Source organism: Hyperolius riggenbachi, chromosome 3 (genome assembly GCF_040937935.1).
Source record: "Hyperolius riggenbachi isolate aHypRig1 chromosome 3, aHypRig1.pri, whole genome shotgun sequence".
Lineage (NCBI taxonomy): Eukaryota > Metazoa > Chordata > Amphibia > Anura > Hyperoliidae > Hyperolius > Hyperolius riggenbachi.
The window spans coordinates 364,813,624-364,827,587 of record NC_090648.1 but is presented as its reverse complement, the minus strand read 5'-3'; the positions used below and the strand labels follow the sequence as shown (position 1 = coordinate 364,827,587).

Below are 13,964 nucleotides of genomic sequence, written 5' to 3'. Positions count from 1 at the left end.
GGGGGTGTGCGCAGTCTAGGGGCGGCCAGAGGTGTGCGCGCTTGCTCATGTATACCTCCTATGGTCTTAGGCACCGGCAAACATAGATCAGCTGACATTCAGATGCTTGAGTGCTGTGATTGGTGGATTGATTGTGTGGCCGGTCACTGATTGGTGAGTGCACTGTATTTAAACCTGCCTTGCACTCTGTCAAATGCCTGTGTTGCCATTGGCTTTGGCTACTCGCTGCATGTGTGCTCTAGCTTTGCTGTGTATTACCTGTAACTGACCCCTTGCTTGGACGCGTTTACTCTCTGGATTGCTATCTGAACTGACCTTTTGCTTGGAACCTGGCAGATCTTTTGAGTTGCTGCCTGGACTGAACTTTGCCTGTTTTTGTCTACTCTGTGGATTGCTGCCTGGACCGACCCTTGCCTTGCTGACCATTCTCATGACTGCCCCCTGACTGATTCTGATCACGTTTCTTGTTTGCCTGTATTTCTTTTGGCCTTGGTGTTACTCTAGTCTTCCTGGCCTTAACTTCTATACCTTGAACATTTCAAATCCTGCGGGTTAATGGCAATCGGCAGACATATCTGTCTCCCGTTTATGTGGGGGCTTGTCCTATAGATGAAGACTGTGGTATTAGATTTGGCTATAGAGGTTGAAGGAAGGCTGGCGATCCCCCAGGCCTTACAGCCATGCTATCTTTTACAAGGTTTCAGCATATCTCCCTGTCCTCCATGTAACCATTCCATGTATCAATCATCTGCAATACAACCCCACTCCCTAATGCTTAACCCTAACCATCCTCTTCGATGTTAATCCCTCCCTGGCCCTAGCCTTCCTCTTTGTTGTCAGCCTTGATGGGAACGCATTTCTGATGAAAACTCCTTACTTGATTCCTAGCTCAACAAGAAGGTCCGCACCAATCCAGGATTCCAGGAAATACTTTTATTTAGGACGTATCCAATATAGAATATGCACATGCATCACAACGCTGACATGTTTCGAGCTATCTCAGCTCTTAATCATAGCTAATTACAAAGTGGCAAAGACTCCTATAAATAGGAGGATGTCCTATACCAGCCACTCAGGACCCCACCCCGAAAGGAGGAGTGGAGAGGGTGGTCTAAGTGTGATGGACAGGTAATTACCTGTGAAAAATTCCTAGCTGTAGCTTCCTATATGCTAACCTGGTCTTGATGCCTGATCCCTCTTTACCGTACATTTACCTAACCTCCTAAACACTCACAACTGATAACCTAACTAACACTCACCTTTTGTTGTTTTCCTTTAAAATGAACCAAACACCATTTTTAGCACCCAGGGCAAATGCACATTTAAAATGAATAGTACCTATATGGCTCATTACTAAAAAAAAATGTATGCCATCTTTTTACATTTAAGGGTTAATTACAGGAAGTATTCTTCTACTTCCTCTAGGTTGCAAGCCAAAGAAAGTGGAAGGCAGATAAGGACTCTTTTAATTAGACTTAATTGCCCAGAAGTTACGATCAAACAAACCCATTCAGCATTGGGGAGGGGGAAAACATGTTGCTTCAGAGAGATTTTATACTTGATGAACTTCACACCAACCCTGGATAATGGCAGTGAAAAGGGAGCAGGGGGGTTAACTTCTCAAACATGGCAGCCTTTTCAGATATTTGAAACCATGAGCTGCTAAGATCCCTTTAAGCCTCATTACTTGTACCTAGTCCACATTTATTTTGCCACTAAGACTAGATTTTGTCTACACAGCTGGTGCTCATTCCAATGCCCATAAACTGGTATCGACTACTAGGCTCCACTATGGCTCATTGGAGATTTTACTCTCTCTATAGGCCTGAAGTGGCGGTATGAAAAACATGTTGAAATCTGAGAATTTTATTTGGATTAATACAATTATAGTCAGTATTCTTATCAGAATTTTTTCCCAGGTGGGGTGGCATGAAAAATTAGCTAGGTGGGATAGGAAAATACAGGGCAGCGCTTCCAGAGACAAACTGGGTAATTGCCCAATGCCCAGAGCCAGCTGGAAGCCCACCAGGTCTCAGTCCCAATTGCAGTGCAGCTCTCCCTCCAGTGGGTGTCTGAGCATCTCTGCAGGGAGCAGATGGAGTGTAAGATCTTTGACCTAGCGTACAGTGGGGACCCTCTGATGACCTGTGTGTTTTCCTGACTGGTTCTGTTGCCCTGAACTAGTCAGATGGGTTACAAAACGTTGCTGTGGCTTTCAGGGACTAGGTCTGCCCTGCTGAGCAAATGTGGACTTCAGCAAACCTATGACGTTCTCACAGTGTGGCGTCAGAGAACTTCCTCCTTCCTCCCACCCCTCTCACACTCCCTGTTCAGCTCCTGTTGCTGAAACTTTTGGAGCACTACAGAAGCCTCCTCAGATCCTCTCTCACCATCCCAGTGACACTTCAAGCTGTGGTATGGCTTGAAACCTGAATTACCCCAAACCCCAGGAACCCCCCACCCCTACTGTCCCCTGATCACCATCCATGACACATGTGTATGGCAGGATATCCAGCATCTTACCTCTGGGCATGGCAACAGTAGGAGGAGCGCAGGACCAGCCAGTGCAGTGAATACTAATGAAGAGGGGCGGGACACACACTTGCAACTCTCCTGTCCTGGGAATCAGCAGCAGGGGGAGAGTGTGAGAAAGATCGTCTGCTTTTCCCGTGTACAGCGCTGCTGCCTCCTAGAGTTTGCTGCCTGAATTACCATGACAAAAACCTGAATCCAGGAATTCAGGCAGCAAACTCTAGGGGCAGCAACACTGTACACTGAAAGAGCAAATAATTTTTCTCAGTCTGCTGCTGACTCACAATATGAGTGAGCTGTAAGAGCCCCGCCCCTCTTCATTAGTATTCACTGCTCTGTTGTCTTCAGAAAGGGCTTCGGGGAAAAAGTGTGCAGGGTGTAAACGATAAGTGGCAATAACATTTATAAAAAAATAATGTGTTGTATTTCATTTACAATAATGATTTACAAATTAAAAAACATAAATAAAAAAAAAGATAATCTTCCCTATTTTGAAAACGATAGTATATGTATAAGAATAATTGTATAATATTGTGTATAACCTTCATTTATCGTTTCTTCATGTAATAAAATCTGAAAATATTGTTTGCAACAATGAAAAATAACTGTAGTAAAACATTACTAAATATTACATTTTACATTTTACTACAACTAAACCTAACCCTGCTCTCATACAGAACCCTCCCTGTACCTATCCCTAACCCCTAGACTCCCCTGGTGGTGCCTAACCCTAACCACCCCCCTGGTGGTGCCTAACCCTAACCACCCCCCTGGTGGTGCCTAACCCTCAGACCCCCCTTGTGGTGCCTAACCATAAATCCCCTCTGGTGGTGCCTAACCCTAAGACCCACCTTTGTGATCGCTTTATTATGTGAATAATAATATTTTAGAAACAGTCATACAATTTTTAATAACGTTTTAGTTACATACGATAGATATGTTTAATATATTTGTAAACGTGATTTGTCATGGGCGCAGTTATAAAATGTTAATAATCTCCAGGCACAGTTATAAAACGCTAATCATCTCCGGCGCCCTTTTTTCCTGTTTGGCGCCCATTAAACGATATTTATTATGGGAGTAAATGGCAGCGCCCTTTTTGTCCACTAGCTGCCGGCGCCCTTTTTTTTTCTGCTTCCAGCCCATCTCCTCTGCATGTGCTAGGAGAGCCAGCCTGGTGGTTACCAGAATTAGCCAGGAGCAGCAACGACTACAAGGGATTGGTGAGAACATTGACAGTTCTTATCCATACCATTGAGGTTTTTTATTTTCCCTTAAAGCGCACCTGAGACTTTATATTTACCAGCTTTAATACTTAACTGGGGCTTCCTCTGGCCCTATGCAAACCATGAGCTCCATCGCCATCCTCCCAGGCAGCTCCATTCCTCTTCCGTCTTGCCCAGTACATTTCCCAGTTGTGCTCCAGCAGCACGGACACCCCTATTGCTTCTCCGCAGGAACAGGAAGCAATAGGGGTTTGTGCGGCTGGTCTGTGCATGCGCAGTAGAAGGTGACTAGGATATGTACCGGGCGAGATGTTGGAGGAATGGCGCTGCCTGGGAGGACGGCGATGGAGCCCATGGCCCGCATGGGGCTGGGGGAAGCACCAGGTAAGTATTAAAGAACATAAAAAGTCTCAGGTTTCCTTTAAGATGAGGTAAGTTTTTACCTCGTTACCTCCACTATTTTTAAATGTACATAATCACACCACCTGGTGTGGAGGGTAAATTGCAGGGAGCTACTTTTTAACCCAGGTGGGTTCAAGTTTGTTCCTCCCGACATGCTTACTGGTGTTGTGCCACTACCATGGAGCACAAATGTGAGTATGATTATTCACATTGTCTTAAAGAGAACCCGAGGAGAGGTTCTAAGAATGATATCTGCACACGGAGGCTGGGTCTGCCTATACTGCCCAGCCTCTGTTGCTATCTCAATCCCCCCTAAGTTCCCCCTGCACTCTGCTGTCCCCCATAAATCACAGCCATGCTGTCGACATGCAGCATGTCGCAGCGGGCTGTGTTTACCTATGTAGTGTCACTCTTGCCGCTCCCCCCACCTCCTGCATAGCTCCAGTCCCCGCCCGAGTCCCTTCCCTCCCCGATTGGAGGGATAGAACGCGGGCAGGGACCGGAGCTATGCAGGAGGCAGGAGGAGCAGCAAGAGTGACACTACATTGGTAAACACAGCCCGCTGCGTGTCGACAGCGTGGCTGTGATTTATGAGGGACATCAGAGGGGGGACTTAGGGGGGATTGAAATAGTAACAGAGGCTGGGCAGTATAGGCAGACCCAGCCTCTGTGTGCAGATATCATTCTTAGAACCCCACCTCGGGTTCTCTTTAAGCCCTTGTCACAAACTTACTACACAGCATTGGCTCTTGGTTTCCTACCACATTCCCCTCCTTTTTCCTTCGATATTGCCAATGATGGTAATTCAACAGCTTTGAGCCAGCACACAGTGCCCAATATGTGCAAGATTTAGCTGCATTGCCCATCATGAGTGTTACCAAGTGAATCAGATAATAGCTTTCCAATAGCTTCAGTTCTTATTTCATGTGTTGCTGCAATCACCTGTTTCAGAATATATTCAGAACGTGAAGATACTAACAGCTGCTGTATGACACTTGCAATGACCTGATCCACTGTAATCTTCCAATCAGGTCACACAGAAAGAATGCATGAGCAATGTCAGGATATTTACAATGCATATTGAAACTACTCATTGCATGCATGAATTAAGCTGAAAGCCTTCTCTGTCACCTTAAAGTGCCCTCTTACCAGTTTAACTAGGTTAAACTGATGACATGTACTTTAATCCTACAGATAGTAGATTAGACTCCTAAACTGATCATCTGTGAATGAATTTTGTGAAAGTCTGTTTGTGTAGCACAAGAAAATGACAGTCAGTCAGGGCTGGAACCCACCAGAGCGTTTTTTTTAGCATGTTGGCAGCGCTGCGATACGCTAGCGTTTTGCCAAAACGCTCAGCTGATGTTAATGGATGGGGTAACTTCCACAGGAGCGTTTGTGTTTCCCAGAAACGCAAGCGCAGGACCTGCAGCATTTTGGGAGCGTTAGCGCTTCAATGTAAAGTATTGAAACGCTAGCAGAAACGCTCAGCAAAACCTAAACTGAGCGGTTTTGCTAGCGTTTTGCGGTTCAGCACACTGTAACAAAATTAAAAATTATTCACAGGACCAATCAGGATAAAAACGCGAAACGCAAAATGCTACACAACCGCTGAGCAAAAAAATACACTGTTGCAAAACGCGACCGAAAACGTGCATGAATCCGCTTGCAAACCGCTCAGACAAAACGCTAGCGGTTGCATTTTGTGTTTGCGGATTTCAGTGGGTTCCAGGCCTCATGCAGGATTTTTTTTCCAGCCAATTTGTATTGAGTTCCCCTGAAGTGACAAGTGTACACTCTACAGCTTCTCGCTCTCTCCAAAGCACAGTACATGCTCAGCATAGCCAAGCATAAACATCTATAAAGAGATTGCTGGCAGGCTGAAGTCAGATCATTCTCTGCATTCTCCAATTATTATCTGATATGTGTACACCATTTTACCATTACTGCAATCAGTCTGCATGTCCACTATAATTCTCCAAGGAGTCACAGCAAACCAGCTATCCATCCATCCTCACACTCCCATCCTATAGGGAAAACTAGGCAAACCAAGCTGCTGAACAACCCCAGGTCTCCTCTCAACTTTATTGTGGTTCCCAGGGGCCCCTGCAGATGATTCAGCAGTGGAGCAACTCCCTTGTCTGCCTGGCACGCTACTTCATCAGTCTGCATGCTCCTAGTCTTCATCCCTGCTGGCTGCGTCTTTTCAACGACTTGAAGGAATGTTAGGCGAGTTACATGCGACGGGTCTCTGAGAAGATGAGCCAACGATGATGAAGACAGGAACCTGCAGACTGATGGATGAGTGCATTGGCCAGGCAGGTGATTTGGTGCCCTGCTGAATCCTCTGAGGGGGAAATGGGGACCACTACACACCTGGAGAGTAGGGTTGGGGAGACCCGTAGGCCCAATTGCCAGTTCTGGGGCCTTATGGCGTTTTAAGTGGATACAAGAACGAATGTAGTGTCATCGCTAATGGCCTCCTCACATATATTAGTCAATTGTTGCCACTAATTTTCTTATCTTGTTAAATTTCTTCCTCACCTGTCCCTCTAAATGAATTAACCCCCCCCCCCCCCCCACCACCACGGCTCTCCCAAATCCAAGATCGCAAGTGCTCCTGGAAGCATCTCTTCCAGAATCACAAACGCACAAAAAATGGTTCCGTTTTGAAGATGAAAGGTAGATTGAATTTGATACAGGAACCTGCTTATCAGAAATGTTCAAAAGTGGGTGAAGTTTAGCTATGTAGGTCGTTTGTACTATGTATTTATAATTCTGCTAGTGCAATATAGTCCTCTTCTTCTTTTTTTTTTTTTTGATTGGATTGCCTTCAAGGGGGATGAAGTCAGAAACAAATGGACCTAATTCTGCTCAGTGTGGGAGGATAGATAGAGGGGCCCCATGTCATTGTTTCCCAGGGTCCCATTAAGCCTAGATCTGACCCTGCTCACACTCAGTATTACCCCAATACAAACATGGCTCTTTATACTGCATTCATTGTTTAATTCTGATTTGTGGTTTTAAGACTGTTTGCCATAACTACTCTCCCAAGTAATAAAATATTTTATTTTTGCTCTGGAGCAATGGTTTAAGGGCCCCAATGTAGCGTTCTCGCAGGCAGCAGGAAAGCCCAGCCAACTGAGCAGCAAATTACCTCACTTTGATACATGCAGCTCAAACAGAGCTGCTGTTTGCTTTGATTCCATGAGCGACCATATGGTTTGCATTGAGCACAGCTACAGTGTCTCTTTTGTTCGCCAGTAGGTGACAGCAAACCATGTGATTGTAGTGCTCAGTTCAAGCCATTAATCGCATTCTCGGCTCTTCTTTCTCTCTCACCCTGATCCTGTCATGGGAATGTCCCGGAGGACTCCCAGCACTGGGGAGGATTAGACTGACTGGCTGCCACCAGCTAACCCGGTAAGGCTGCAGACGGAGGATGCCAGGCAGAGGAAAGAACACTCAGGTCTAATGAGCTCGGTGTTCTGCATACCTCCCCCTCTGTCTGTGCTGTCCACACCCCCAAGTGCTGGAAGAGATCTGTGATCCTCTGTAGTGGTGCTGGTGACAGTGCTGGGGACAGTGACAGCCAGTCTGTGCCTCTAGGCGTGTGCAGAGAGCATTCCTGACTACCTCTCCAGCATCCCTCCTGCATAGTCACCTCCCTTTTGTTTCTCACTCTCCTGTCATTCTTCTCTGCCCTTTGCACTGCAAGTGTACTATTCTTCCTCTTCCTACCTGTGAGTGAGTGCATGGGGGAGAGGGGAGCCCACTCTGCTGCCTAGGCATCATCATGGCTTGTATGGAAGCTTTGGGGAGTTGCTGTTTGTAAGCGGAAGACACAAACCCAGGACTGACTGATCAGCAGCTGTCAGAGAGCACACAGAGGCAGAGAGGCTCATTCACTTTTCCTTCTGGTATCGGATGAGAAGAGCAGCAGCAATATGAGCACCAGCTGTAAGTACATGACCAGCATTCCTAGCCTGAGTAGTCACTTCCATCACCCATTCTATTCCTCTAGCTGTCTATACTAGTTATCTATACTGTGACAAGAGCTTCAGTTCAAATGTGTTGTTTGTCAAATGATTGCATCCTTTGCAAGGCTGGATTTGTATTTCTTTCATAAGGCACCAAATAGATGCAATCACTCTTAGCAACCTAACAAAAGTCAGTTTATTGTACTGACACCCACTCAGACTTATTTATCAAGACTGATGAAAGGAAACTGAAGCGAAATTGGGGAAGTTGAATAAGTGTATCATTTCAAAGGGGAAATGTCATTGGTTGCCCTGGGCAACTGCATCACTTTAGCTTCGGGGTATTTATTCATTTTCTTGCACTTGTTTTCATAAATCATTCCCATTATTTTGTTTCTATTGCTATTCACTTTTAAAGACCACAGTTCCTCTTTGCATAGTGCTTTATTGGTATGCATAAAAGTGGTTTTCTTTGTTTGTGTCTACATTCAAATGCGTTATCCAGGAAGCCTTTCTGTGCCACATTCAGCTTGCTTTAGAGCTTTATGACTATTTTTCTTACAACTGGTTGAAATTATGATTGTAGAAGACAGGAACCCTGGATTGCAATCACTTGCCTGACCTTGGGTTGGATTGGATACAGTTCATATTGAGGGGCTTGAAGCTAACTTGATGTGTGTTGTCTAGATAGATCTCATAAAGCAAGGCATGTATTATAAGTATCACGTGTGTGATAAGCCATGTAAAGATTTGTATGTCATAAAAAATAGAAGATTTGAACAGCAAAATCACCATAAGACTGAGACTTTCCTTCCTGTGTTGGCTTTGGCGATCTGTATTCTGCTTGTCCAGTTCAGATGTAGGACTTCTTGAGAATATGATGCTCAGATGAGAAGCTATTTACTAAAGATGTGTATTGTGAGCAGCAGGTTGGTCTACTGAACAATATAGTGGAAAAAAAAAAGGTATCTTCTTCCCTGCGTGATTTCTCTTTCACAGCTTGTACACATTGACTTGCATAATATATTAGATTGGGTCTGACAAGTTCACACATTTATATCTGCTACTAGAGTTCTTTGATCAGGCTTTACTATAACATTCAGAAATCACAAAGCAGGCTGAGTATACCAGAATGTATCCCTTTTTCATGAGACCAGCATCAGGACCAGGAGTGAGGCCTTGCTTGACCTATAGTGTAAACTGTTGCCATGGCTGGCCATCACATTTACCTGAGCACATGGCGATGGTGATCACATGATCGCTCAGGATCATATGCCTTCATTGCCCAAGATGGCTTAGATGGACTGCTTCCACCAGGTTGAGAGCAGGAATTGCAGCTGATATGAAGAGATACAACTTGATGGGTGCTCAAAGCACTGATGTCATTGAGCTAAAAATAAACATGCATGGGTGAACAGGAGTGATCTCTGAAATGGATTTTCCAAGCAACAGTCAGGCTTGCCATTGCCTGGGCTTAGTGTTTCCAGGTATTATTTCTGGATCTATGTATCCATTCTGTAGGATAGATTTTATTTCTGTTACACAGTCCTTTTCACCCTTAGCAGCGTGCATGAATAAATACACACTGTGCTATGTTTGCTTAGCTAAAACCTCATGTTTGCTACTTTGACCTGTACATGTTTACCTTTAATATAACTCACATGTGTGCTAATGGGAATTTGCATCATTTGTCCTAGTGTGATATATATAAATAGATAGATAGATAGATAGATAGATAGATAGATATTGTTCTGTTTTGGTGCCTAAGCTATGATGAAATGAAATAACAGCCTATAGCACCTTGCAGGAAGGCAGGGTAGGTATCTATTCAACTGTAACCCTAAGGCTAATGCATTGTTAAGAGTTGTGTCACGTCAGTGGAATGCAGAGGACAGGTCAATGTCACCACCTACATTGCTGCCATGTTTTATCGATTTTTTTTCCCTCAAGACTAAAAAGTGTAAAGTTTGCAAACAAACTAATCTCTGTATAATAAATATCAGACAGTGAGTTGAATCAAATGTACAAAAACACTTTGTATATGCAGGGAAGCTAGGGAGAGGTGTATTAAAGAACTATATTAAACCTCAAGCCAGGTATGTGTTCTATAGAATGAAAATCCTGCTGCTGAACCTTACGTGTTCTGATTGCACTTGTATTGTTCTCATCCTTCTTGCATGTGAGGGGGGGCAGCACAAGGAAATCTATGGCTGGGAGCACACTTGGCAGTGCAGAAAAGGTTTTACTGCATGTGCATTTTATGTGCGTTTTGTGGCTTGCATTTTTTTCCTGCACATGCGTTTTTTTGTGCATTTTACTGTGTTTGCAGTTTGCACATATAAATCGCATATGCGTTTTGTTTGCGTTTTTTATGCGTTTTATGCAAATCACTAGGAAGTCATCAGGAAGCAGAAATATATCATCAAACAGCATCAAAACCAGCGTTTTTAAAAATGCACATGGCAGAACGCAAGTAGATGCGTTTTTTCATGCGGCCCATTGACTTGCATTATGTGCGTTTTCTGCAACGCTAGCGTTTCTGCCTAGTGTGTTCCCCGCCTATGGGTTTTATTTGTTGTCAAATTTAGGCATGGTCATACTTGGTCAAGTTTATGTACATTTTTCTGCATTGACAAATGTGAACCGGCGCACATGCAGTGTATGGGTTGCTCGCTGCCGTTCACAATCTGTGTGATTGTTTTTTTTTTCTTTGTGTTGCATGCGTAGTTATTACCTGGACAGCTTGCTGCAGTTTTTCTGGCATCTGGTGTGATCTTTCTTTCTGTTACATTGTATGTGTAAATGTGCTTATCATAGTCCACAGCAACACAAACGCGTGTGTTGTCCAAAGCATGGCGTGCGGTTTCCGCACATGTAAGTGTGAACTTGCCTTAAATTAATAAAACTCCGAAACGCCTTGAGCATCAGGTATGTCTTGATGAAAGTTTTTCTGCAAACATTTAGCATTAGGAAACTATGAACTAGTTTCAGATCACTAAAGCTTGGTACACACATGCAGTTTTGATTAGCCAATTTTACCACTTCCATGAGAGCTTACCTGCACAATCTGTTCATAGAATTCAAAATCTGTTGGCACTTATGATACATGGAGGTGGTAAAATTGGAAATGCTTGGTTGGATTTAACTGGATTATTGGTATAAAAGCCTAAAAAATTTGTACCTTTTAGTATCCCTTTCCTTAAATGACAACTGTAATGAGAGGGATATGGAGGCTGCCATATTTATTTCCTTCTAAACATTACCAGTCGCTGCCTGGCAGCCCTGCTGATCTATTTGGATGCAGTAGTGTCTGAATTACACCAGAAACAAGCATGCATCTAATCTTGTCAGATCTAACAATAATGTCAGAAACACCTGATCTGCTGCATGCTTGTTCAGGGTCTATGGCTAAATGTATTAGAGGCAGAGGATCAGCGGGACAGCCAGGCAACTGGTATTGCTTAAAAGGAAATAAATATGGCAGCCTCCATATCCCTCCATATCCCTCTTGTTACAGTTGTCCTTTAAGGATTGAAATGCACTGACGATCCAAATTCTTAGAGGATTTTGCATGCATTTGTGATTCATAGAAGGAATATTTTGCATGTGTGTAGCTTTATCTCTGAAGATGAGGATTATTTTCACAGCTGATTGCCTGCAGCTTCCAGAGGTTTGTGTACAATTAGCACCATGTCTTCCATGATTACACTGTAGGACATTGGGGGAACTCATCACTGTTAACCAGTGCCCTGAAGAATGGGTGTCCATCTTTTTGCCACTTGGTTCATATCTACCCTCTAAAGTGCCTATATATGGGGTGTAAGTTGGGTTAGGCACCAGGAAGATATTAACCTCTTTGGCAAGCTCCCTGTGGCTGGTCCCCCTACAATCGGCACACATAAAAATTTCATTATGTTTAGTTATTGCTGTTTGTGCCCTGCAAAAATAGGTAGCCAGTGTGCCCTCCCAGAATAGGTGGCTATGAGTTATTGCTATGTTTGTGCCCTGCAAAAATGGGTAGCCAGTGAGCCCTCCCAGAATAGGTGGCTTAAGAGAACCCCAAGTAGTATAGGTATTCAGAGTCCCCCTGTCATATGAAGAAACATACATCTTATTTGTATACGTTTACATCTTACGATTTTCCGCTATAGTGGTTTTTTTAAAGGACAACCGAGTTGACATGATGAGATAGACATGTGCCTGGCACACAAGTAACTAGGCTGTGTTCCTTTTTTCTTTCTCTGCCTGAAAAAAAGTTAAATATCAGGTATGCAAGTCAAAGTTTCTATCTGGGTTGGGACCTGGTCGGACTGGGTCAGTCTATAGCATAACCCTCACTGATATGTAATTACAGCCATAAAACACTTTCCTGTCAGTAAATGGCTTCTGAGAGCAGGAAAGAGATCAAAAAAAAGGTTCAGTAATTCATAGATTTGAGCTCTTACGTACTTTAATAAAGGTTTCATTGAGCAAAGGCAATGGCTCAGTAAAAACTTAAAAACTAGATTTAATTATAAAATAAAACTGTGGGATATCAAAACAGTCATTTTAGGAGACTGGGGATAGATACAATTGTTTTTCTCATCAGTTTATTTTCACCTCAGATGTCCTGTAAAGATTGGTTTCCGTGGCTCCCCAAAGGTAATTGTACTTTCAATAACTGTGTATCACTATTAAAAACAGAGTTCATGGTATGTATATAAAGTGCAGCGGTACTGTATTAACTAGGCTGGTTGCTTTAGTCTCAAGCAACCAGAAAGCATGCTTATCTGGCATCAGCTGATCCCCTTCAGTTCCAGATGACTGAGACTTTACTGTATCACTATTCCAATTAAAAAGAAACAAAAAAAATCTTCTATATTAAGATAAACAACCAGAGGAAGAAACCGTTAAAGCAACTGTGGTGCTTCCAGTGTTCATTGTCCAGCGCTTGATGTATGTCGGCATCATAAAACCTCATTATTAATGGGTTATTTTTAGAGCAGCAGCTACACAGCTGTGCTGTTAGAAACTACAGATCTTGCTTGCAACAGGAGTTTTTCTTGAATGATGAATTGTGTGATTATTGTGACTGCTGTAGATATACACTGAATCACCAAATCAGGGGAGAACAACATGCAATACTTGCTGATACACTTATCAGCCACGATAGTAAAACCACAGACTGGGGGGGACCGGAAGTGAACCAAAACGTATAGTAGATCTCCAGCTCCGTGACTGAGAACTATTTTGACTAGATTTGCTTGTGCTCCTCACTAATCCTAGATTCCAACAAATGCTTATGAGATCAAAACCTGGAAATCTGCGGCAGAGAAATTGAAAGAATTATAACCGAGGTGGCAGACACCAGGCCATGAAGGGTGCTTCTTTAAAGAAGGTGACTCAGAGGACTAGACACCCGAACCTCTAGAATCAGAGGCTCCAGACCCTGCTAAACATAGCAATAAGGTTGGAGGCTCGGGTGAGCAGAAAGATAGGGGAAGGGACCACAAAAGACCTCGGAGTTTCCACCCAAGGTCTATTAAACACCTGTAACACACGAGGCAGCTGCGGCGAACAGCACCGCCGCCTCCATGCCGCCATCCGTCCTCCCGGCGTCTAGGACGCGGAGGATGGAACGCTCTTTTGATCAAGAGGTCGCCGTCTCGCGCGGGCGCGCACACAGACGGGTCCTGTATGCGGGGAGGAAGCCCATCAGCTGACCTGCTGGCGCCCAGGATTGGCTGATTCAGGAGGGGCGTGCCAGTGGGGTCTCCTCTGCTTCTTAAGCCTCCGGGCTTCATTCAGAGGTTTAAAACATCAAATCAGCTGCGCACTGACGTTC

General features: G+C 44.0%; 1 protein-coding gene across 4 annotated transcripts in view; it reads left to right on the top strand.

Moving 5' to 3' along the window:
* Positions 1 to 7,520: 7,520 nt before the first annotated feature.
* The window catches only part of ABLIM3 (actin binding LIM protein family member 3), a 345,645-nt gene continuing 339,201 nt past the window's right edge, over positions 7,521 to 13,964 (top strand). For all 4 annotated transcript variants that reach the window (XM_068277143.1, XM_068277142.1, XM_068277140.1 and 1 more), the window contains exon 1: positions 7,521 to 8,120. In XM_068277143.1, coding sequence (XP_068133244.1) covers positions 8,108 to 8,120 — 13 coding nt within the window. In that variant the 5' untranslated portion in view covers positions 7,521 to 8,107. The remainder of the gene's footprint in view (positions 8,121 to 13,964) is intronic.